The sequence below is a fragment of the Molothrus aeneus genome (assembly GCF_037042795.1).
Source record: "Molothrus aeneus isolate 106 chromosome Z unlocalized genomic scaffold, BPBGC_Maene_1.0 scaffold_33, whole genome shotgun sequence".
Lineage (NCBI taxonomy): Eukaryota > Metazoa > Chordata > Aves > Passeriformes > Icteridae > Molothrus > Molothrus aeneus.
In genome coordinates, this window is record NW_027098761.1 from 159,420 (window position 1) to 185,160 (window position 25,741).

The window sequence follows — 25,741 nt, forward strand, 5'->3', positions numbered from 1 at the left end:
GGTGTAGAAAAGCTTTTCACTCAAAGGTTTCAGTTTGGGTGCTGCTGTAGGATCAAAAGTGTAAAGTACCACTTCTGTGAGCACCATTACTCCCACCACTGCTATGGCTTGGTTGGGGCTGTGACAGCCCATGACATTTCCATGACATTTTCCAAAAGCCTGCCTTTGTTTCACTCTTTCATCCTTTTGCAGAGAGATGACTCTATGGCTTTGACCAAATGACTTCATCCTGCTGTTTGTATGTTAGGAAAGAAATGGCTTTTCCCACTGACACTGAGAAGAAGTATAGATAGGCCAAAAAGAGCCATTTAATACTGTAATTGTACAGGAATAGTTGTGTCTCTGTCTCATGGTGCAGGAAGGAGAAGGCAGACGGTCTGTCTTATATTCTGGAGGAATCTAAAATTTTGCAGCTTTGAAACATATAGGGAACATTTTTTCCAGGAACAATCCAGCAGATTAAAAGCAAGATTAGTGACATAAGGGAATTCATGTGAACAGTCTAGTTGTCCTGATTTTTGTGTAAGCTTCTGAAAGCCAGGCTGTGAGGTGTTCAGGGCAGGCAGAGAAACAGAACAGAAAAGCCAAATATGGCAAACTCTAACTTGTGTGAAGGTGAATGTTTGCTTAAAGTGAGTGTGTGTGTATGTGCATACAAAAATATTATATATTTATAGGAATGTTTCAGTTTAAAATTCAAGGCATATACTTTTAAATTGCATTCTTTTAAATAAGAAGGAGGAGTCGATGGCTTAATTACATGTTCATGTTTCTGTGCCCAAGTATTTCACAGGGTCTGGTAAGGAGGAGACATCTGAGAGAAACAGGCACACACATTATCCTTAGCATACACAGGCCCATGCTTCAGACTCTGGGGAGGAGAGTGAAAAAAAACACATTTGGAAGTGTGTGAGCAGCAGCAGGGAAGCATGTATGTCTCCAAAGAAGTAAAAGTTTGTCTCTCCAGTATGTGCTAGACTAAGATACAAGACTTCTGGCTTTGCTTTGTGGCTGTGATCTAAACATTATTATGTCACTGTCACCAGAGAGGGGTACCTAACCTTTAACAGAAAGGGATTTCCACACACCCTGCATCCACCTTGCCTGTTGTTACATGTTTGAAGCACAGTAACAAACACACCAAGTTCTTTCGAGCTTGGTTAGATCAGAGTTCCTATGTGCTAAAAAAGCCTTAGGGGTCCTTTGCTGGAAATTAATTTTGGCTCATCTGTCCTCAATGTCCCAGGACTATTCTGTGATGCCTCCACCAAATGGGATTCCACAGGGGCCTTGTATTTTAGCTTACTCAGAGACTAGTCCCCTGCTTTCTATTTTCTCTGTCAGTTCCTATTTCACTAACCATCCTTTTTTCTCCCTTTCTAGCCTTGGACAACCTGTGCAGTTTTGGCAGCAATGGCCCCAGTGGTATCCTGAATTCCAGGGAGAAGGATGCATTGAAAGTGAAGGATTGAGGGCATGAGCAGTGCAGGAGTGCCCTCTTTCTGCAGCAGTTATTATGTTCCACCGAGCCTGGCAGCTCTGTGGGAAGTGGTGCCGTTGGTCCAGCCCTTTCATCCATCTCCTCACCCTGACTGTGGTGACTTTTGGTGTGCTGGCACACCACCGGCTGATCTGCCACCGGCTGATCTGCCACCGGCTGATCTGCCACTGGCTCCTGCACTCTTACTTCTATCTGCGGCGCTGGCACCTGAACCCCATGAGCTGGGAGTTCCTGGAGCAGAGCCAGCAGGAGGGTCAGGATGCTCTCCATTACTTTGAGAAGATGCAGATGCCAAATGCCTCTGAGGCCTCTGGCAGTGATACCTTCCAGCCCTTTCTGCTAATCACCATTATCACTGTGCAGAGGCAGAATGATTTCCACTACGTCTTGCAAGTGGCCTCCCACTTCCACCGCCTCCTCCAGAAATGTGGGGCGCGTTGCCAGAGCCACCGCATGCTCCTCTGTAACGTGGAGTCAGACCCCAGCAGCCATCAGGATGTCAGGCTGCTGAGCAGCCTCTTTCCTATGGTCAGTCGTGACAGAACAGGAGAGAATCATGACCCAGTTTGAGAAGCAGAAGCAGGACTACGTCTTCTGCCTGGAGCAGTCACTGTTGATGTAGAGCCCAGAGTACATCCTCCTCATGGAAGATGATGCCGTGCCAGAGGAGGAGATATTTTCTGTCTTGCAGCACCTCTTCTCAGCCCGGTTCTCCAAGCCCTACCTCAGAGATGCTCTCTACTCCAAGCTGTACCATTCCGAGAGGCTCCAGCGCTACATCAACCCTGAGCCCATGAGGATCCTGGAGTGGCTGGGCCTGGGCATGTTCCTGGGGCCGGTGCTGAGCTGCGCATACTGCTGGGCCGCGGGGCGGGCGGGCCCTGGCTGGTGCCTGGTGGCGTTCTTCGCCCTGTACAGCATGGCCCTGTCGGAGCTGGTGGGGCGGCACTACGGGCTGGAGCTGCGCCGCCTGCACCCCGCGCTCTACAACGTGGCGCCGGCCAGTGAGTGCTGCATGCCCGCCATGCTCTTCCCCGCTGCCTCTGCCCGCCGGGTCTCAGGATACCTGCGGGGGCTGCGCTGCCGCCGGGGCTTTGCCAAGGACACCGCCCTCTACTCGCTGCTGCGGGGCAAGGGCGAGAACGCCTTCGTGGTGGAGCCCAACCTGGTGCGGCACGTGGGGATGTACTCCAGCCTCCGAATGAACAGCGACCCGAAACTGCTGTGAGCTGCTCCTGCCCTGCCACACAACAGCACCCACACACTCATTCACTACTCCTGGCAGAAAGCAAAATGATGGGGCAGAGGGACAGTGTGCAAACTTGGAGTCTGTGCTGCTTGTCTCCACATGGGCAAAAATAGCTCTCTCTAAAAGTACAAGTTTTCTTAAAAAATCAGCTTTTGTTCATGGAGACCATATTTAATACGAACTTGGAACTAATCACCATGCACCACCTGGGAAGGAAGTGGAGGATTCCAGCTCACTCTCCTTAGCCATTCCCAAAGAAAAGCTCTTACACCAACATGCACAGCTTTCCTGCCTACTCTTCCTGGACAGTGGTTACAAAAATCCTCCCCTTAGGGCAGCAGAAATGTTGGACAAAGTGAATGTTTCAAATTTAAGTTAATGAAGAGGGGAAGGCCTTATTTCCCCGTCCTTACTAAGGTCTCATCTCTGACCTGTCTCTGTTCCAAAGCTGTGGTTTTGAGCTGACCCTTCAAAAGCAGAAGTGGTTTGCAGGAACCTTCCTACAAATTCTGCCTAGATACTTCAAAGCTTTGAAGTCTCTTTAGTTACTGTCTCCCTATCTGCACCTCCACCATTCCCACTTCTTTTCCTTCAATCAGAGGCTCTTAAAAACAAAACCTCTGCTGCTTCATTAAAAGTCACCTCTGAGAGTAGGGATAGGAAAACAGAATCACAGCCACTGGTGTCACACAGATGGGCCACAAAGGCACATTTTCATTGATACACAACGCACATTGTACACAATGTTTGCTGTGTTGGTCGGGATCATCACTCATTGTACTGGATCCATTAAAAGAGGTCTTGTCAGCCATTGAGTGAATTTAGACATTAAACGTGAATTTACCTTGACTTTCCATCAGCAGAGAGGCAAAGGAAAGATTCAATCAGATGCTGTTGTGCAGGATCCTTGTTCATTCTGGAGCTGTAATTCACAGCTCAGCTGGAGTGGTTCATTCCCTACTCCTGGCAGAAAGCAAAATGATGGTGGGAAACAAAGACAGCTGTTCACAAGAGCAAGCAACAATAGCACAGCACATCAAGGGGCCACTCTGACAGTGACCATGTCTCCCGCTTGTTAGGCATCTGGGAGAGGTACTTTGCACCAGGGCTGTGGGCACAGTTAAATAGAAAACCCTGCAGATGACAAGAGACCTCATACTGAATGAAAACAGGCAAAAATTGGGTATATCTGATGAAAAGCCTACTTGGTTTTAGTTAGCTTTGAATCAAATTCATTTTGAGGTGGCATCTGGTTGAACTATTTTAAAAACCATATTTCTTGCTTTGGAATGAACCAAGAAAATATTTTTTGTTGAATTTAATCAGTGGGGATTGTTTGGTTTTTTCTTTTTGGTAACAGACGGGCTCTGCTTTGAATTTTCTTGTTCCAGCTCTCTCCCAGGTGATTTATGCCTTAAGCTTTAACAAGTCTGATTGTAGGTGAGAAATACCTAAAGCTGTTGAGAGATGAAACCAAAGAAAATGGCAACCCTCCCTCTGTCAGCACGGTGGGCATCAGTTACACATCACAAAGGCACAGAGCAGGTTAGCTGAGAAACAGCATCACGGCAGTGCTTCGCTCTCCACTAATCAGCTGGATACCTTCAGAACATCTTTGGAAATTAGAGTGAGTAAAAACTGCTTGTGGGTTCCATGCCATTCCAAAGGCCTGGCCTTTAGGCCTCCTGGCAAAAGACACCAGGAAAATGGCACAGGCAAAATCACATTTTGTTCCCAGCCACTGGAAGCCCTGGAGATGCCAGGGTAGTCACACAGTGGCAGGTGAGCAAATCTCTCATCTGGCTTCACTGCCAGTGAAGAGATTTGTGGGGTTTGGGTGTCAGGATTTGAGTGTCACTGTGTATTTATTCCACCAAGTGCCTGCAGATACAACTGGTTTCTGGATCTTCAGCTGTGAATGTTTCAGTGCTTGCTCTTCTCTCTTTTATGTCCTTGTACTGTAAAAATCCAGGACAGTGCTCTGTTCTTTCCGTTCATAGTCATTCTTGCAAAGAAAATCTCACAGCAAGAAATGGGACAGACAATGAAAAAAGGAAGAGGGAAAGAAAGCAAGCAAGCAAGAAAGCAAGCAAGCAAGAAAGAAGCTGTATCCAGTCAATAAAAGTTTTCTTGTGAGGAAATGATTTATCCATTTGTCTCAAAGTTATTTTCCTGTTTGTCCAGTAGTACTTAATTTGATGTTTCAAAAGTCCTGGAGAGATCAATCATTTCACTGAGCCTCATAGCTGGAAATTAAGAAAATGAATTTGAGGCATCCCTTCTAAACCAGAAGACAATTTTCATGGCACAGAATTTGGCTGCGAGACCAAACAATGTGCAGAGGGCCCAGGGCTTGAACTTTCCAGTGTGAGAGTTTCAGATAAACCAGCTGAGAACAAACTCCTTTGTGCAGGTTAAGAAATTCTTTATGCCCTTCTGGGACAATTTCCTAAAGTGCATAACTCACCTTCACAACAGAGGTGCTGCTTTGCTGAGCCTCATGAAGCTGTTCTGAGTTACTCAGGTACTTGCACAGTGCCCACCCTGCCAATGGGACATCCCAGGAAAGGGCTCCTGCGGCTGCCTTCCAATCTCCCAGAAGCAGATTGAGTCTTGTTTCTCTTTTCTGTGCTGCATGTTTTACTAGAAATTAGAAGTCAGAGAAGTTCACGTCACCCTCAGAACAGAGAATGGGAGGCTACTGTGAATTCTTAATTCCTGTTGGACTTTGTTCTGCAGTTCAGGCTAAAAATGCAGTATTCAAACACCCAAAAGCCTTTTCCCTCTCTTTTCCGTGAGGGGAGTGGAGCTGAGCTGCCCCATCTCAGACTATAGAAGCTCAAAGCATGGTATTAGCTCCCTGAAATGTGGCCTTAAGAGCTTGGTTTCTTTCACTTTAAAACAAGCTTAGTGACTATTTTTGAAACAAACAGTATGGATTTGCTTGGGTATTGGTTCGTTCCCAATAGTTTGGAGAATTCTTCAATGCAGCAGCTGCTGCTTGCACAAGAGGAGTCTTTCTTGATGGGCCATCAGCAGGACCCAAGGCTTTACTGTCCAAGACAGTTCAGGGGCAGTTATTAACTTAAAGAAAAACTACATTTGTTTCCAAAGCATGTCCAACGTAAGCATGACTCAGGCAGAACACAGGGCATAAACTGACAGGTCTCTACTAGATCAGAAGCCCAAGAGGATTTTCTAACTCCAGTAGGCATCAATGTCTTAGTGAGAAGGCACTGAATTTGAAGAGAGAAAAGCCTTCCTTCCTGTGGTGAGGAGCTGTGAATCACCAGATTGGGTATTTCAGCAGCAATTTGTCTGGATACAGGCTGATTTTTTTTTTTTTTTAAATCAAGTTATTTACAAGAAAACTTTATACAAAATAAACAACCTTTCTATAAAAACTCTATTAATAGTCTCTTCTTTCTGTGTCCCACTCTTTGTTTTCCTGATTGGCAGATCCATCTTTCCTTACCATATTTGACAAAGAAGGATACTCCCATGTTCATGCATTGACACAGATTTTATAATTTTGATCCAACCCCACTCAAAGCAGGTCTTACTAGACCAGGTTTCTCAGGCCCTTCTCCAATGAAAATCGGGGCATTTTAACAGGGACCTGAAGTAAAATCAAGCTCTGAGTGCTGGAATTTAACCTTGGCTTACTTTTGTATAGAGAGCGTACATATTTCACAAAATAAAAAAAGGTAATTTTCTGTGAGAGACAGTTGTAGTTACAAAGGCATTGGCAGTTTCTCTCCCAAAGTCAGAATTTCATTTTGTGTATTTTCACACCACCTTTACAGACATTGTATCTGAATTCAGCAGAGGGCAGGGCCTAACATGTGGCTCTGAATAATCTTCAGTAAAACACAAACCTGTCAAAAATGCATGGAGAATTAGGTACTCCATGGTCTGTGCTTCTTCACTGCATGCCTCCATTCTGGAGTAACTTCATTTCCACTGATAATCTGTCCTGACAGCTTTGGGAGAATCCACCCTATCAGCCAGTTTATCCATATACCTACAGGCTACGGGTCAACAACATCAGTGTCCCTTCCCATGACTTTGTTCTTCATGGCAAGCTAGGAATGCCATGTTGGTGGAACCAACATGGAAGCTAGGAACAACAGTGATTTTTAAAAGTTGATATAGAGTTACATTTTATTGTTCTGTTTCTAAGCCTCTGGGCAGCTGTGCCTATCTTCTCTTCGAATTTCTGCCTTGGTGTCCAGTGTTCCTGGACAGAAACCACATCTACAAATGGTCCTTTCAGCAAGCTGGTCCAGTTCAGACATCTGCTGTGGTTTTTATTTTGCAAACTTAATGCAAATATTAACATGCAGCACCTAATTGTGCTTTTTTTGGAGGGATCATGTACTGCTCAGATAAAGAGCAGTAATAATAGGTAATAAGCAATTAAATGTTTTCCTTTATAGAAGCCAAGTGTTTACCTTTTTGCTTTTTTAAAAACAAAATGTTGGGTTAGTTGTTTGGTTAAATGTAATAAGTGCACTGCATTCCCCTCATGATGCAAGTTTATTCCTTTGATTATTTAAGGACACACAAAACCACTGTAAGATATTTTTTAGAGGCACAAGTACCCCCAAAGTATGATTATGTGTGATGGAAGTATGTACTCTTTTCCAGCATAATTTTAATATCACTGTTATTTCTGCACAGTATGGTCAGTGTGATAGGTCTGCATACTAACAGTGACATCATCTACTATGATTCTTCATTCCATTTTCTGACTTGAAAAGGCTCCCATTCCTAAATTAAGTGAAAAATATCATATCCATTCACCTTTTTACCTGTGTGTCCTCAAAATCTCTGTGAGGACCTGTAATCCTGTGCTTGGAGTGCTGGATTGAAGGGTTGGAAGGCCTGGAAAGGCACACACCAGCTATTATCCACCTGGAAATACATTTATATACTTCTGAAGCAAGGTGGGCTTCAGGGGATTATTTAAAGTGTATCTAAATGTCTGACACAGTTTTTTTTTCAAGAAGACTCCTATAGATTTTCTCTAATAGCCTGTGAGGCCATATTGCAGATGACATCAAAAATAAAACTCTTCCAAGAACTTCCTTCCTATATCAGCTTCTAACCAAAGCAGGAACAAAAGGACTCAAACTGACTCTGACTTTGAGGAAGAAGACCACCATTACAGCACCTTCTTGGTCTCAAGAGGGTCTTAGATAAGATATTTAATTTAAAATATTTTTAATCTATATATTAGACGCTTCTGTTGTGGTGGAGAAACTTTAATACACCATGGGGTTTTTCTCTCTGTTAGGATGGGAGAAATGGAATGTAAAGCAAACACTGTAAAGCAGGGAAGGCTTTATGTCCATGTCATGTGCCACAGCTTCCTTCAGCAAAAAACCCCACGGATCAGGAGGGGCAGCATGGAGGAAAACAGAGGAGCAGAAGCACAAGGCCTTTGACTGGACTGCACTGTCAGCTCCTTCAGAGGTTTCTCTGCTGACTGGCAGCCTGGCAGGCTCCTCAGGCTTCCTACAAGCACTGGCCTTGCCATGCAGCTGCACAAGAGAGGCTCAAGAAGGAAGACAGTGTTGTGGAGAGAGAAATCAGGGTTTCGCCTGTCCTTGTCAAGGCCAAAGGGTCACTGCAGCAGCCAAACAAATGGAGAAATGATGTCATTCTGCAGGCAAACACTGGGTCTCTCTAGTAAAAACGTGCCAATGTCCAAGATTGCAGAGTCATGTTCCTGAGGGTATGACGCTTGTCCAGCAGTCCTGGTGCTATACTTCCCTCCAGGACTACTGGCCTGCAGGATGGGGAGAAAGAAATTAAAGCAAATAATCAAACCTATAGCCCTAGAGTTGGTGAATGATTGTAGTGTGTATTCATATAAACTGCAATCCTGATACACCATTTATACAGCATCAGTATTTTTCACTAAAAAATTCTGCTGAGCAACTGATGCCTTTATAACTTAGATCAAAGTTACAAGATGCTTATTTAGCTTGAGTTATAAGATACCCATATAACCTGCTATCAATATAACCTAAATCATGACTTTTATATATCTATATCACCTGATACCTATATAACATGAATCACAGCTTTTTATACCTATATAACCTGAGTCATAACTTTTGTATCTATACAACCAGATATAAATAACTTTTTATACCATATAATGGCTAGTATATGGTTAACTAGTTGCTTAATGCTGAATGGACTAAAAAAAAAAAAGGAAAAAAACCTCACCACGTGGATAGTTTCAGAGATAGACAAGTTTAGTACTAATGAAAAATTGGAAAGTGCAAAGTCAATTAGCCACAAAACAAAGAATTTAGGCCAGTTAAGACCAGACAGACCAAGGAACAGCATAACTGTGCATGCTCCAAAGACAAAGCTGAAAAGTTCAGATGGAAAGAAGACTTTGGAAGCCTTCATCAAAGACCCCCGATGACCTCTGAATTGGGGAGGTGCAAGCACAGTGCAAAACAACTATTTAGAACCCTGAGATCACACTGTGTCAATTAGTTCTGGCATGTATATGATGATGTTTTAGTGACACAGTAACACTAAGCAATAGTTACTGTATAAATATACCACAGCACTTGACACAGGTGGGTGAGTTAGGAGGAGAAATCCCCCTCACTTCCAGCACTGCAATAAACAAATACCTGCTCTATAGACACCGGTCTATGTGCTTTTATTTCCAGCCTCTCTTTCAGGCATCACAACAGAGACGTTTGCATGTCATTGCAATATGGTTCAGTATGTGGAATTTTGGGGAAAAATTTGTCTTGCAGCTGTGCACCTCAATGTGGGCCTTTGGTCTGACAACCATGATTTTCACATGCACATTTTGTTACAGGACATCAGAACTTGCTCCTTCATTAAGCCTGATACTGTAGCATCACGTTTTGCTTTTCCATATACCATCTGGAAAATATGTTTCCATGCTAGATTTTCCAGTGAGGAAAAGCAGTGTAACACTTAGGAAGTCACCGAAATGGCACCAGCTCTTGACAGAGCTCAAGAAGCATTTGGACGATACCCTCGGGCACATGGTGTGACTTTTGGGAATGGTGCTGGGCAGGCCAGGAGTGGGACTCAATGGTCCTGATGGGTCCCTTACAATTCAGCATATTCTGTGGTTCTGAAAATTTTCAACACCCGGGCATCTCTTCCAGCTTGTTGTCTGCTTGATTGAATCTCCCTGTTTGTCGATTAGGCCTGCAAGCACACAAAGACCAAACAGCAAAGAACGCCTTTTCCTAAAGAAATTTCCACACATTGCGTTTCCCAGCGAGGGGGCTGGCTCAGGGGACGGACTACATTTCCCATGAGGCTCTGCGGGGCGCGGCAGAAATGCATCACTCGCGGTGGCCACGGAAGGCGCCCGGCGCGCCCCCAGCATGGCGGCGCTGCGGGTGCTGCGGGTGGTGGCACGACAGAGGCCGGGGCTCGGCCCCGCGGGGCTCAGGGCGCTGTGGGGCGGCCGCAGGTACCCGCAAGGCACAGGGTGGCTTCCGGGGGTGGCTTCTGGCCTTGTCCGCATGTTGGGCCTGCACCGGGCCGTGGCTCTCTGGAGGTCATTTAGCCCGGCACCGCCTGAGCAAAGCCCTCAGGGTTTGTCCATGGCTTTGGAATGTCCTTAGGGAAGGAGACTCCACAGGTTCTCTGGGCAAGCAGCGCCCACCGAGGTGCACTGCTGGTGGGGGTGCAGTGGTGCAGGGCTGGAGCTGTTACTGCTTTTGTTAAGAGTGGGAAGAGAGGGATTTCGCGGGAATGAAAAACAGTTCCTCTGTAACATTTTGCGTGAAACCGCGCATGGGTTGTTGACTGCATTGGGGCATATGAGAAAGCAAAATTTTTTACTTAAAAACTAGTAATGATTTTTTTTTTTTACATATGGACACTGATTTTCTTCTGTAGTAGTGGTTATTTTCTGATATGCTTTTTATTCACAGCAAATTTTAGAAAACGGAGCTGTAACAGAAAAGAAGTAACTAATCTTATTAAAATGCTGTTTTCACTCAGACCCATGATAGAAGGTGGGTGGATGATTGCTCTGCGGAGGCAGCCTGTGTGGGGAGCAGCACTTGGGGAAGGCCTGTGCACTTCTGGCCAACAGACCTGATGAGTCCATGGGATGTGTAGAATGTCTGGATTGAGTGGTTTAAAACACAACGAATACAAAAATGCTCTGACTCTGTCTTGAGTAGCCAGAGACTGAGAATGTGTTCTGGTGCCAGCAGGAAGGAGGAAAGAGAAGTGGAAGCAGACGGAGCAGTTCCTGAGAAGGAGGAGAGGAGCGAGCCCAGCCTGATGCACCCCCTGCCCCGCTGCCAGAGCTACATCCCGCCCGAGGACCTGCAGAGCTGCCTCGAGTCCCACGTCAGGGAGGTCTTCGGGCCCTCTGTTCCCGAGGACTGGCAGCAGGCTCCGCTGCAGGATAAGCGGCTGAAGCACCGCCTGCTGGCCCGGCTGGCGGCGGAGCTGGGACACGCCGTCCCCAACTCGCAGCTGCACTGCATGCGCCGTGCCAGGGACGTGCTGGGCTTCTACCGCACCCCTGTGAGGGACGGCAGCAAGATCGATGAACTCGCGGCCGCAGAGCTGCCCCCGAACCTGAAAATCATCTGGCAGCAGTGAGTCCCCCCACGCAGCATCCTGTGCCTGGCTGGTGCTGCAGGGCAGCAGCAGAGCCTTCTGGCTGGGGTGAGATCTGTGAGTTTCAGTAATAAAGGTTCACTGAGCTGTGCTCAAGTTTGGCTGTTGCTGTTCTGCTCTTTTTTCCCTGCCGACCAGTTCTTGTGAGATGCAGTGTGGGCACTGCCAGCTGCCCCTTGCCCTTGCCCTGCTGCTGGGCAGTGACAGGATCCAGTGAGGATCAACAAGGGGGCCATTTCCACAGTTTCTACTCTGCACCTCTGTACTGGTTTTGGCTGAGGTGGAGTTAATTTTGTTCCCAGGGGCTGTTATGGGGCTGTATTTTTGACCTGTGCTGAACTCAGGGCTGATAATACAGAGATGGTTTTGCTATTGCTAAGCAGGGCTTGCACAAAGCCAAGGCCTTTCCTGTTATTCTTCCTGCCACACAGGTGAGGGGATTGGGGGTACATGGAAGGGGACACAGCCAGGACAGGTGACCCAAACTGACCCAAGGGATATTCCAGACCATATGGCATTAGGCTCAGTGTATAAAAAAATGGGGGAAGAAGGAAGCAGGGGACATGTGGAGTGATGGCATTTGTCCTTCCAAGTCACTGAGATGTGCAGTGGGACCCTGCTCTGCTGGAGGTGCTGAACACCAGCCTGGCCATGGGGAGCAGGGTATTAATTCCTTATTTTGCTTTGCTTGTGTGTGCAGCCTTTACTTCTCCTATTAAACTGTCCTTACCCCAGCGCATGACTTTCACAGCTTTTACCTTTCTGATTCTCAGGACCATGGCAGTGTGCTTCCCAACTGCTCACACTGTGGCTCACAGATATCTTCTGCTTTCCTTCTGTTTCGCCGCTGTGAAAGCCAATGCCTGTGTGGCAACTCTGGGGATGTGCTTGGCAAGCACTGGAGCACAGATGCCAAGCTCTGGAATGCTTTTTCCAGGACTGATGAATGGCACTGTAGCTGTCTGCCTGCCTGGATTTCTTCGTATTGTTCCTGGCTGGCCCAGATCTGGCTGTCAAAACAATTGAAGGTGTTGCCAGCAGGACTGGTGAGGATTAGTCTGTGCTAGCCTTCAGGATGCTCTGATCTTTCCATTTCCCTTTCTCAAACGGAAAAAACAAACAAAATATGAAAATTTGTTCAATTGACCTGTTTCATATCTTACCATATGTCAACAAGAGCTCTCATTGAATGAAACACTCAACAAAGTCAAAATTTATGATTTCTTTCCAGAATATGAAGTTTGGTGGGTTTTATAACACACAATTCAGTTGAGTTTACTTCTGCTTTTCCTTATATTTACTTTCAGTTGAAAACACCAGAACACTGCATAATTGCAGTATAGTGTTGCCTAAGTAATCCATGAATTTGTGGAACATGCCACCAGACTTTACAACTTTACATCCCTGAGTTGTGGATCAGGGATACATTCTCCTTAAGCACCCAGACAGTTTCTATTTAAAGGAAAAAGTAACCATTTAATTCTTGTCTCTGGAGATCAGCTGTCTGCTTTTAGCTGTTTGCTTTTTTGGTGTTCAGGTTTTTTTCTCACGAATTCATACAGAAATTCTTGTAGATAAAAGAGCAGTTTATATTTTAATCTTTCCAAAAGTACAGTCACAGAAAGCAAAACAAATCTTCATGAAATTCTGAAGCAGAAAAAGGTAGGTATTTCGCATAGCATTTTCTATTTCTAGAATCCTGTCAGTAAGTCTGACACTAATGATTGTATCTCCTCTTCCTGGAGATTTCACACCCTTAGAAAAAGACAGATCCCTGGAGAATAATTTATATCTACACAATTGTGGATTCTTTGGGGCTCTTTTTACTTCTGTTGGCAAATGGAACAGTGAAATATGAGGAACACAGAATTTACTAACTGGTTCTAGTTAGGCAGTCAGATTATAAAAGAAAATATAGACAAAAGTCATAAATTCATAATGGAAAGCTGGACAAGGACACCAACCCCCAAGTCTTCATTTCCCTGTCTCCTGAAGCTGGAAGTTTCTCTTCTTTCTTCCCCTGCTAACCAGGTGGCAAAATCTGCTCCAGAATCAGTGACGGGATCTTTTCAGTTCATGGTCTAGAATCAGAGCAAGGCAGAAAAGCCAAGGATTCTTAAAAAAAACCCCAAAAACAGTAAAGAGTAGGAAAAAAAAATGGTCTTCATTTGCTGCTAGGTGTGCCTGGAAAAGGGTAATGCTTGTTTTGTGTCAGCTGGATGAGGAATTGGGCCAAAATCAAAGTACTTTGGGGGATGCAGTTCAGCCTATTTCCTGTTGTGTGTCCATGAAATGGACTCATCTGAGAGTACTGACCATGGCATTAGTAGTAGACGAAAACAAAGACAGACAGATAAAATTAACTTTGTCTTTAATCTGTAGCAATTATAGAGTGTCTAAAATTTACAGACCACAATAAAGGATGGAAATTTAATGAGCAAACATACAGTCTACAAGGGATGTAAGAGTCAGAGATCACAGATCGTAAATATGGGTCTTTGTTCACAATATGTGCACCTGATGGGGCTGTCTTCTCCTCTTTGGAATGTTTTTGTTTGTTTGTTTTTTTCTTTTTTGAAGGTAACAGCCGAACACAGATGGCTGGCTGAGAGAAATGAAAATGATCTCGCCTTCTTATTTTCATACCTACAACAGTGGGGGAAAAAGAAGAAAATAAAAATGAGAGAGCAAGAAATATGCCAGATGATGTTCTAGTATGTTAACGTGAAGGAAACTGCAACAAGTGTTGATATTTTGGCATTTAGAACTTGCTTTTACAGGGTTCTAAGTGATGGAACATGAACGTTCTTCACTTTCTTCTAGTGAAATATTCGCTCTGAAGTGTAAATGAAGACCAAAGAGCTTTTCGCTGCATTAGCTTGCCAAAACGTCTGGATTTGTGTTTAAATAGGTTGGCAACACCGGGTTATCCCCCGGCGAAGAGAGCTCTTTCCCAGCCACACCGCCGCTCCCGGACGTTCCATACAGTCCCACAGCGTCACGTGACAAGCGGGAAGCGCTCCACGGGAACAGGTCCTGGCAGCTGCACGGGCGTCCCAAAACACACCCCCTCGGCAGGGAGGCACGGAAGGGAGTCCCGCCGAGCTCGGAGCAGAGTTTCTCTGCGTTTCGGGTCGGGTTCCCGGCTCGGTGGCGGGCGGAGCGCGGCGGGACCCGGCGGAGCGCGGCACCGCGCGCGGCTGCCAGGACCTGACCAGGCGCTGTTGCGCATGTGCGGCCCGTGCTCCCGATCCTTTTCCGCTGCATCTTTCTCCTCATCCTTTTCCTGATCTTTTTCCTTCTTTTCCTCTTTTCCCCATCCCTGCACCTCTGCCGCTGCGGCCATGGGGAAGCTGAACGTAGTAATGCTGCGGTACCTGTCCCGGGAGCACTTCAGGGTGCTGACCGCGGTGAGCGGGCCGGGCCGGGCCGGGGCGGGCCTGTGGTGCCTCCGCTGGGGCTCCGTGCTGGCCTCTTGTGGGGAGGGCCCGCTTCGGGCCGGTGTCTCCTTCGGCCGCCCGGCTGGGGGGAATCGGGAGGCACAGGGAGTTCTTGGGGATGCTTGGGGGTTCTCTGGGGATGCCATGGAAGTCCCTGGGGATGCCCGGCTGGTCGCAGACCCATCACGGCGAGGCAGCGTCCCAGCGTCTCTGCTCTCGCTGCTCCCTGTGACTGGGACTGAGATCTGATTAGCCCCTCGTGTCGTGGCTGGCACTGAAGAACTTCCCTGGGTGGGTTGTACATAGGCTGCCAAGGAGCAGTGAAGCAAGTGGAAAGGTTTGTTAAGGCTTAAAACGTAGAAAGTTAAGTCTTAAAATCTGTAGTCTTTAAAAATTGCCTATTTGAAAAGAGATCTTACTCTTGAGCAGGATCTGTATTTCATTGTACTTCAACACAGTGCTGACAAATCTGTTTTTAATTACTCTTTTAGGTGGAAATGGGCATGAAGAACCATGAAATAGTTCCTGCTAGCTTAATTGCTTCCATTGCCAGCCTTAAACACGGTGGCTGTAATAAAATTTTGAGAGAGCTGGCGAAGCACAAACTTCTGGCTTACGAACGAACTAAAAGTAAGTTTGAATTTTTGTTGGACTCCCCTTCTTATCTTGTCCCCAGTGCCTCCACAGTGGCACCTGCCCAGCAGGTTGGGATGTAGGAGTGCCCAGAGTGTTTGCTTTGCCTTCTCTTGCACTCTTGCCTGGAAGCGTGGGTTTGTGCAGCACCAGATGCTGTGTCTGCTTGTATCTTTAGAAGTAAGAGACAGAAAAAAGATTAAGAGTTAACTTTCTTTTTTGCTCAGGATAAGGTAAAAAGAATCATCACTTGAAGCAGTGTTCAAGTGTGTGTAGGAGTCAATCCAAGTGAGTGATATCCTCACAGTTCTGGAACAGACTGCACAATCCTTGGACATTTCACTGCCTCAGAAATAGCTGCTAAAGCAGAATTTGTTATCTAACATCTGATAAGGTGGTGCAGGCCTTTCCCTATTCCCTTCAGCCTTTTAGTTGGATCTGGCCCTACAAACACAGTGGGGATGTCTGTGTTCTTCCTCCCAGTTCTTCCGAGGATTGAGGGTTGCTCCAATCCAATTTAAACGTTTTCACCATTCAGTCAAATGGGGCTGGTAAGAGCCAAGGGGTGAAATATTACTTGGGTGCTGTGTACTGCAAGAAACAAGACTAAATTGAGATTTATTTTAAATAATATGTGTGCATAACAAGGAGTGAAATGTGTTTTATTTTTACCCAGCTGTCCAGGGTTATCGGTTAACTAATGCAGGATATGATTACCTGGCTCTGAAAACTCTCTCTTCCCGACAAGTCATCAGTTCTGTGGGGAACCAGATGGGTGTTGGCAAAGAATCAGGTAAAGTCAAATAACATTTTATTTTAATTTTTTAAAGCAAACATATCTGTAATACTGCAAATATTTTGCTAGAAACTAGGGGAGTTTTCCTCTGGATAGGCAGATCAGTTAATCTGTCAAACACCGAGATGTATTTGAACAGAGCTTGTTCAAGTGCTCTGTGAGGCTTCTGGCTGCATTTGAATATATTTTTTTACAACAGCGTAATTGCATTTTGCCCAATTTGTTCATTTCTTAGTTCATTATTTAAAAAGGTACTTTGCAGGCAGGTGCTGCTTGTGTTGTGCTTTGTGAAAAGTTTCAAACCATTTAACAAAAAGATAATTTCAGCTTTTTCATCCCACTTAAAGATAAGGTAGTAAAGTAAAATAGGCTCAAAACTATTGGAACACTATCTTGGTTCCTGCATATTCATGTAGTTTGACACAGAATGTGACTTTTGTAATTGGAGAAGGGGATTATTTGGGACAAATACTAGAAATGAAGTTTAGGGTATTTGTTAACACTAAATTAAGAGTCTGGTCCCTTGGGTTGTCTGTCCGTTGCTCAGGAAGGAAAAGCTCTTCCAGGATGTAGTTAAAAGCACCAGAGCACTGAAAGATACTTCAGATCCCATCAGCATTTCTTCTACTGGAGTACCATGAACTCTTTTAACAGTAATTTCTTCGTGTTCAAACTTTGGATACACATTGTGTAATTAGCTGCCTTTGCTAAAACTTGTGGGTCAGAAAGGGTGAGGAGTGAGGTAACAATCTTTTGCTGCACTTTTTCATCTGGCTTGTTAGATATGAGTAATTTCTTAGATCTGTGCTGTGACATATTTTCTAGATATTTATATTGTTGCCAATGAAGAGGAGCAACAGTTTGCACTGAAATTGCACCGTCTGGGGAGAACCTCCTTTCGCAACCTGAAAAACAAACGTGACTACCACAAGCACAGGCACAAAATGTCCTGGCTGTACTTGTCCCGGATAGCAGCAATGAAGGAGTTTGCCTACATGAAGGTAAGTGGCCACTCACACAGAGCCAGCAATGGTAGGACAGGCTACAAGATGCTTCTCAGGCTGTCTTTTGATCACTTTGTGTTCACAGTACTGGCAGGATTTATGCTTCATTTTTATCTCTCCCCTAATGGACCTAAAGTATACATTTCAGAAAGTTTCAATGCAACATGCTTTGTACATTTCCCAGTGCCAAAATTAAGCTTTGCCATTGAAATCACATGGAACAGATTCAGGTATCATGAGAGAATTTCAAATTAATGATGTTATTTATGGATAGATAATCTATATATCACCAGTTCTGCAGTTTTTCCTTCAAAATTTATTGCATAAACTAGGAAGCAGTTGTCGTTTCTTAAAATCAACCTGGTTTTTATTTTACCAAGCTTTCACGTGTTGCTGTGCTGTTGAGGGAAATCTTTCAGATCAAAACTAGTGTTTTGATCTAAAAAGGCACACTTAGTTCTGTGCTGTGAGAAAAGATTTAATTTTACTGCTAATCCTGATTTCTGTGTTTTTTTACCTGCTTCAAAAAACCACAGGTACTGTATAGTGATGAAAGATGATAGCTGAAAACTAATTACTCATAAAAACCTAATTTTCGTTTCTCCTTTTGTGTTATTCAAGAGTAATACTTACATGAAATTATTTTCTTGTTCTTGTAAATAAAGAACAATTGTCAAAAGATTAATTGTCTCAGTGGCCTCCACAGAGAGAGAAAGAACTAACACCATCATTTAGATGCTCTGTCCAGGTGGTCTGGCTGGTAAAACCTTATGTGGTCAGAACTTGTAGGAATGTTATTGTGGGGGTCAGGTTCCCTGAGCAGAGGACTGGGGGAGGTTTAATTGAGTGCTGAAAAGAAGAAATACTTAAGTAACAAAAACTGTATTTATGTTGCTTTAACTTAGGACTCTCTAGAAAAGTTCACTGGTAAAAACAGAATGAGTAAAAACAGAATGAACCCGTAAAAAAGTTGAGTGGATTCAATGAATGACTAAATTTGTGCTAGAAAATGCAAACAGGAGAGCTTGAAAATATTATGACTTATCTTTGGTTAATCTTAGTGTGGTATAAAGCCGATTATTACTGTTTAGGAATGAACTTGTGTTCACATCCACAAACAAACACATGCTTATGTTTACAGCAACTGAGTATAGATTGGCTAATCAGGCAGGAGTGTATTGGCAGCAGCTTAGTGTGGAATTCTTTTCTAATGCCAAGAACCCCATTTCCTATTTCTGTTACTGATTCCACAGGCTAATGTACCAGGTGAGGTTGTGTCATTTCTCCAGTTTGTTGTGATTTTCTTCTAGATGCATGATAATTAAACTGTAGGCAGTGCACTCAGTGTCTAAACTCCTGAATTTTATTGTCTTTGCAGTGGGAAGTCCAGTGGCTGTGAGGCTGTTTTCCTTCCTAGGCATGTGATTTGGGCAATATATACTGCTATCACAGTGATATGTACAGCTTACCTTAGGTGTGGGTTTGTCAATATGTGTAATGTTTCCCTAACAATTTAATTTTAATTTTTCACTGTGTTGTCTCTTTCCAGGCTTTGCACGACAGAGAATTTCCTGTTCCAAAGCCCATAGACTACAACAGGCATGCAGTTGTTATGGAACTTGTTGATGGATATCCTTTGTAAGTAATGAAAGCTTGAATTCTCTGTGTTACAGAGACCCTGGCAACCTTAGAAAAAGTAACAGGGTTAGGGTTTTTTCTTGTTTTCTACAGAGAAATTGCACATTCTGTATGTTACTTTGTGACATAGAGTAACTTTATAGAGTATTAATATCCCTCATGTTCTGAGCTCCACTTTGTGATCCTTGCTCTGTTAATACAGGTGAGTTTGTAACTCAGTTCTGCACTGTTTATAACAGACTACCATGTATAATCTGGTTTTGCATCTTTGAGAAGGATTATTTTGCTTGAGCTTTTCAACCTCTAGAAACATTAAATATTATTGAGGTTTGTAGGTTAAGGGTTGGTTTGGATTTGAATGCAAAAGCATTCAAAACCAAAACCTGTCTCTTTCATACAATAACCAGGTCTAATCCAGAGATTTAAAGTTTCTAGTTACAGAACAAACCAGTCCATTGTGTTGTATAGGATTCAAGATCTTAAGTTTAATCAAAAGGGAAATAATTCCAAAGTAAAGCAGTTGAAAAATAATGTGGAGAGACTTCCCACCCTCATTTGTTAAATAATTCCACATCCATTGTGTAAACAGAACACTTAAAGTTCCTTGTGGCAGTCTGCAGTGGAAATTTAATTTTTCTTCTTTTCCTAACATAATCTAGAAAATCTGATTTTGTATAAGAAAATGCCACGAGCCATTTGAATTTCAGCGTAAAAAGATTTAGCTCCTACTGACATGATAAGATTACCTAAAACAGGAAAAACATAAAAGTTTGCTGGTCCATTATTTACATAATGCATTATGACAGCAGTGCTCAGTGGGAGACAGTGAGTGAGTTCAGGTGAGGTTTAGCCTGGATATAAGGAGGTATTTTCTCCTCTAAAAGACAGAGAGGCAGTGGCACAAGTTGCTTGGGAAGGTTTCACTGTCTATCTCCATTCCCAGAAGTTTTCTATCCCAACTAGACAGAGACCTGAGCAGTCTGGTCTGGTCTCTCTCTTTCAGGAGAATGCTGGACCAGAGACCTGAGGGCCTTTTTAATTTGAATTACTCTGGCATTCTGTCAAATGTATTTCATATACTTCATCTGTATTTTTAAATGAAGTCTTTCAAGGTTGAGATTATTTAATTTTACTTAACTTTACAGGTGCCAGGTGCGCCAAATTGAAGATCCAGCTGCTGTCTACAGTGAATTAATGGACCTGATTGTAAAACTTGCCAATCATGGTCTGATCCATGGGGATTTCAATGAGTTTAATCTCATCTTGGATAATAACGACCATGCCACTTTGATTGATTTCCCTCAGATGATGTCAACATCACATGCAAATGCTGAATGGTAAGTTTAGATCCAAAGGTGTTTTCCAGGTGAATCTGACAAATGCTGATGAAAGCAAACAGTCAACCATGACTTGTTTCCTTAAGTCTTCTCCTGAATCTTTTTCTGTGAGTGCTGTGATGCAGCACAAGTAATGTTCCAAACAAAGAATGAGTAGAAATGTCTCTGCAGAATAAATATGTGATTAATTGCTTCTCAGAGATAATAGTGTTTGGTTAAGTGACACTCTGGATACAGAAATGAACTGTATCCAGTTTCTCTTCCTAGCCTTTTGACTTGAGATTACTAATGGAAATAATTTTCAAATAAAACCATGTAGGGTAAATGCTTCTTGTTGCAACAGACTTCACTGATTTTTTGTTTGTACAATTCTGTATTTTTTTACAGGTATTTTAACAGAGATGTTAACTGTATTAAGGAGTTCTTCAAGAAACGCTTCAACTATGAGAGTGAGCTCTTCCCAACCTTCAAAGACATCAGGTAGAAATGACCAGATGAATTTGAGTTCTACTTATGGCACTAGTGTTGATATTCTGAGAAAAGTGAATTCCTGTGAGAGATGCCTGTGGGAGAAATAAAAAAAATAGGCCCGACTATATAATTTTAAGTTACATTTTTCTCATTACTATTGTGTTTTCCTCAAAGTTACTGTGAGTGGTTTCCAAGTGTGCTTTAAAATCCTGTGCTGCCTTGTCTTCCTGCAACCAAGAAAGAGAGGTCAACCTGAAAGCTTGGTCCAAATGGTGAATGTCCAGGAAATTTTAACAGTGATGCAGAATCAGCCTGTTTGATTTTAATTAACAGTTAAATAATCTAATATATTGAAGATTAATTTGGATTTCTGTTTCAAAATTATTTTAAACGCTTTTAAATAGAGTGGCTGCCTCCTTAGGGATTATTACATTTAAACTTCTAGAGTCTTTTGATCCTTCTGAAAAGTAAAATTACTTTTCACTCATTTAAAGACCAAAACTTACACTGAAACTTTGTAAAGAGACCTAAACTGTTACAATGAAAACGGGTTTATTTCATTCTGAGCACTTTACCTAAGGAGTTCCACACTTTAATCAGCCTTTGTATGTCAGACCCTTTAGTATTCTGTTTGCTTAAGCATGATTTGAACTTAAGCCAAAATGTTATTCCTGCTAAAGTAGAACAATTTCCTGAAAGAAAACCCCAAACCACTATAAATGCAGGTTATGGAGATGCTATCATCTTCTGGAGGAGTTTTCTTCCCTTGGATTACATTCTAAGTTAGTATTTCACCTAAAGCTCAGCACCATCATGTATTTTGTGTGATTCAACAGTGTATCTTTTTTGTTAATAGTGGGTAATTTTAGTCTAGCTTGGTTAGCATTTTAAACCCAAAATGTAGTATATTGGTAACTTGGCTTATTAAATTTAGCATATTAAAAGAAAACTTTTTTTTTCCACAGGAGAGAATGTTCTCTTGATAAAGAGATTGCTGCCAGTGGCTATGCAAAGGAGATGCAGGAAGATGGTGAACTGCTTTACCCTACAGGTTCTGATGAGGATGACAATACAGAGGTGTTAGAACTTCCAGAGGATGCTGAGAAAGACCTCAACTTCTTCAGCAGAAATGAACAGAACAGTGAAGACTTCACATGTGAAGCGGGTGATTTCTCTGAAAGCAGAGCCTCTGACAGCGCTGCAAGCAGCAGTGAGGAGGAGGCTGATACAGCTAAAAGCAGGGAAAATACACAAAGACTAAATATGGCAGAGTTGAGTTCAGCCTTGGAAGAAGATGAAGGGCCAGCTGTGCCTTGGAAGTCCAGTGAAGATGCAGAGAGTTCTGCAGTTACTTCTTTTAAGGGCAAAAGACTAACTGAAAATGCTGCTGAACTGGAAGATCAGGCAGGTCAAGGAGGGTGCCGTGAGGCTAAGGAGAATGAAGAGGAGTGCCCTGAGCTGGTCAATTCAGCTTTAAATGAGGAATTCAGTCATTACAGGTAAAGATTCACATTTACTGTCTAGAAGTCTGGCCCTTTCCTTGGCCCCAAAAATGGGTATTAAGTGTCAAGTAGCTCTAGAAGGACTGCTCTTCAGCTGCCCTTGTTTAAACTGAAGACTAAAAATTAAATTTATTTTGAAAATATACCAGTAAATACCCTTCCTGTTGGTGGTGTGGTTGTCCACCTCTGTTGTATTTATCTAATGAGAAAACAGGTTTTGAACTTCAAAGACCATCCTATTTTCTGTGGTGGATTTTTTCCCCTTTTTCTTCATTTCAGCTAATATTGACAGTGAAGGAGTTCTTGACGTTAAAATACTGCTTCTAAATAACTTCCCTGAGGAAGTTTAAAATTCGAATACTTTCTGTCAAAGGCAAATGTTCTGCTACTCACCCAGCTGAAGTTATCAAGAACAAGCTGCTTGGAGTGTTTAATTCAAGTATATTGTACTGTATGTTGTTCCAGCTTTTAATTCCTTTCCTGACATACTTAGAAATTCCTGCTTGCCTTTGCACTAACCCCTTGTGTGTGAAGTTATATTTCTTGAGTTTGCCAGCCCACCATGTATGGGGATGCAGAGATCATACTCCTCCTCATTTGTTTTTGCTTTTCAGTTAAATACTGTCAAAATGTGCAGGATCTGAAGTGTTTTAGTGCCCTGAGGTTTCTCTTCTTGTGCTCTATACTTACATGGCTGTTGTGCAACAAATTCTCCTCTCACAAAATGCCTGTCTTGAACAACCAGTGTTAATGTTTAAGCTGGTTGTTTAAACATGTAGTGTTTAAAACTTGCATGTTTTGTTGCAAGTTTTCAAGTTGTAGCCCAGAAAGTGAAAACTCAAACAGGGTGCTCATAAAAGCAAAGGTGTGTTTATCTTGCTCATGGAATAATACATTGATTTTTGTGTTTCAGTAATGAAGAGTGTATTGTTCCCATTGCTGGGCCCAGGACAAGGACTAAGAGCATCACATCAGTCAGAAGTGTTGGGAGCTGTTCAACCATTCCTCCAGTAAATATTATTTTGTTATGTTGTCATCTAGTTTACCCTCAGACCATCCTAAATTGCACATAACTGTTAGCCCCTGTTTCTGAAATTCTTCTCTGGCATGAATCATCTTTAAAAACAGTTACCATCTACCTCTCCAGTGTGTATCTCCATTCCCACATTAAATTAGGACTGATACTGCTGTAACTGCTTACAGGGAGTGCTTTCCAGCACTCTCCTTCATATTTTGCTTTTTGGTCTCTCACTGAAGCTCCATATCAACACTAACAACTCTCATTTACCCAATAACTAATTCATATTAATATATTGTCATGCACTAACAGCATCAGTTCATCCATTTCTGTTGCTAGCCACAATTAATATTTTTATTTTGAATGTGGATACTTGAGTCTAGATTTAATTTTGCCTTTCTCACCTCTCTTCTTAGAGATTTCTCACATTCTTTTCTGAAAGATTTCTGTGAACTCACCTTCAACAGAGATCTCTTTGGCAATTTGAATTTGACCTTCTGAATTACATAAATCAGGACATTTTCAGCAGAATTTAATGTGCTTTTCTTCAACCCCAGAGCAGGCAGTAGGTGATACGTCTACTTGGGATCAGGAATTTAGGGACACATGTAGGATGTGATGGTGGAAAGACTGATGGGTCTTTACACCAAGTGCTGCAGTTCAGCAATAGAATTTGGTGAACTTACATTAGATTACATGTTGTAAGGGTATCTGCCTTGCAGAATTTGTTCTAGCAGGTGTCTAGCAAGATTCAACTCCACCATGATTAAATAGATGAAAACAATTTGATTTCTCTTTTTTGTCCAAGAAAAAATACACAAGTGTGCACTTGGCATCAGTGTGGCAACTTGAGCTGGGACCATGCCACAATCTGCAAAATCATGGCTTTGTTTTTGTTGTGGGCAGATACTGCCATCACAATGGAGAGCAGAGTTCAGAATGAGCCACAGTGCAAGTAACAGATGAGATTGAGATTTCATAGAATGACTCCAGCTTGTTGGAATGGGAAAACCTGGAGGAGGAATTATAAATCACTAATTCCCCTTCTCTCTTAGCCACATTTGTGTTGCAGAGTTGTTGTTTTCTGTTAGAATCAGTCATATTTTTGTAATCTAAACTTCAGAATAACCAGGGTGCTAAAGAAACAAGCACAAGCCTAGCAATTACTGCTGGGCGTGGAATATTCTGCAGTATAATCAGCTTCTACATTTTTGTGTAAGGCCTGTGTTCTGCACTGAGAGGTGTGGGTCCTTTAGCATCCCAGGGGGGAACACACTTGAAGATTAACTTCAAAATTATAAAAATATTTAAAATTCTATTTATTGTAATGAAGATTATCAGAGCACACACACAGCACTCCGTGCAGACCTTGTCCATAGCAGAAAATCTCCTTTTTCAGTCAGTTGAATTGTTTTATGATTTTCTTACAAGGATAGAACTCTGTTCATTTCTAGAGTCAAGGTGAACGTCATGAGTCATGAATGTTCATGCTGAAAAAAAAATTCTGAAAAAATTCCGACATCATGTCATGTCATGTCGTACTGCTAAATGATTTAAAGAAGTTTTGATGACAAATGCGTGTTTGTTTGTAGGAGCTGGTGAAACAGAAGATAAAGCGTCAGCTGACCAAGCAGCAGAAATCTGCTCTGAAGCAACGGCTGCAAAAAGGGGAGGCAAATATTTACACCAAGCAACGTCGAGAAAATATGCACAACATTAAGTCAAGCTTGGATGCAGCCAATTTCTGGGGATAATTCATTAAACCTCCTGTGGAACATGAGGAATGTATACAGCTAAAAGGATCATGCTAATTTACCAATTATCCTTTTTTGTAAAGGAGCAATCTCTTCTATGCAAACTAGATGTTTTACTGTGAGTTAATAAATCTTATTCTCATTCCTGTGAATTTGACTGGGAGGTTGTGTTTTGTGTTTCTAGTCAAAACTGTTAACTGTAATTTACATTCTATCAGTAGTATTGATTAAGATTATGACAGGAATTTCCAGCAGTGTTTTGGTCATAACTGAGTTGTGGTGTCTTTGTTGTGCAGAGGCACAAAAAGCCTTTTTCTTCAATTGTAGATGCACAATTATTTCCATAAATGTAAAATGGAAATAGTTTCTGCTAAGTTAGCGAGAGGTGACGTTACTTTCTTTTAACTTTTCTTCCAAAACTTGGGGATTTAGTTGGATGTAACAAAACCTGATATCATTGGCTGAAATAATAATTTAGTGCATGATGTGCCTTGTCTGCTGGAGCTTAGAAACATAAATAGTAGAAATCATTAAAATATTTATTGGCACAAGCACATTTTGAAGTGCTGTTCTACAAAACAATACTAAAGCATAAAAAACCCTACTGCCATCCAACTACTTTATTCTGAAGATAAAAGTAGCTTACAGTAGATGCAAAAAGTTAATCTTAAAATAATAATGAAATACAACTGACAGAGATCTCTAAAAGCAGTATTCAGCAGTCATTTAGAATTTTTTCA

General features: G+C 42.7%; 2 protein-coding genes and 1 pseudogene across 3 annotated transcripts; all 3 read left to right on the forward strand.

The window, feature by feature from the left end:
* Positions 1 to 1,516: 1,516 nt before the first annotated feature.
* Positions 1,517 to 4,810, forward strand: LOC136569505 (post-GPI attachment to proteins factor 4-like; annotated as a pseudogene).
* Positions 4,811 to 10,128: 5,318 nt separating this feature from the next.
* On the forward strand, positions 10,129 to 11,504 carry LOC136569503 (large ribosomal subunit protein mL50-like). Of its 2 annotated transcripts, none has more exons than XM_066569894.1 (2): positions 10,129 to 10,239; positions 10,991 to 11,504. In XM_066569894.1, exons 1-2 carry the CDS (start codon positions 10,151 to 10,153, stop codon positions 11,388 to 11,390), a joined length of 489 nt encoding a protein of 162 aa, XP_066425991.1. In that variant the 5' UTR covers positions 10,129 to 10,150; the 3' UTR covers positions 11,391 to 11,504. The 2 variants fall into 2 exon arrangements, with proteins under 2 accessions (XP_066425991.1, XP_066425993.1); XM_066569896.1 differs by having other exon boundaries at positions 10,994 to 11,504.
* A 3,150-nt stretch (positions 11,505 to 14,654) lies between these two features.
* RIOK2 (RIO kinase 2) lies at positions 14,655 to 25,153 on the forward strand. Its single transcript, XM_066569887.1, has 10 exons — positions 14,655 to 14,818; positions 15,340 to 15,478; positions 16,158 to 16,274; positions 17,103 to 17,278; positions 18,831 to 18,919; positions 20,065 to 20,256; positions 20,644 to 20,736; positions 21,693 to 22,226; positions 23,143 to 23,239; positions 24,840 to 25,153. The coding sequence occupies exons 1-10, from the start codon at positions 14,753 to 14,755 to the stop codon at positions 24,999 to 25,001; spliced, it is 1,665 nt and encodes a 554-aa protein (XP_066425984.1). The 5' UTR covers positions 14,655 to 14,752; the 3' UTR covers positions 25,002 to 25,153.
* The last annotated feature ends 588 nt before the right edge of the window (positions 25,154 to 25,741 follow it).

Excerpts from the sequence above, each read along its gene's own strand:
- RIOK2 (XM_066569887.1), top strand. The coding sequence starts at position 14,753 with ATGGGGAAGCTGAACGTAGTAATGCTGCGGTACCTGTCCCGGGAGCAC. Across the intron at positions 14,819-15,339 it reads ACTTCAGGGTGCTGACCGCG|GTGGAAATGGGCATGAAGAA; the intron begins GTGAGCGGGCCG and ends TTACTCTTTTAG. Across the intron at positions 16,275-17,102 it reads GGGTGTTGGCAAAGAATCAG|ATATTTATATTGTTGCCAAT; the intron begins GTAAAGTCAAAT and ends CATATTTTCTAG.
- LOC136569503 (XM_066569894.1), top strand. The coding sequence starts at position 10,151 with ATGGCGGCGCTGCGGGTGCTGCGGGTGGTGGCACGACAGAGGCCGGGG. Across the intron at positions 10,240-10,990 it reads GCGCTGTGGGGCGGCCGCAG|CAGGAAGGAGGAAAGAGAAG; the intron begins GTACCCGCAAGG and ends TTCTGGTGCCAG.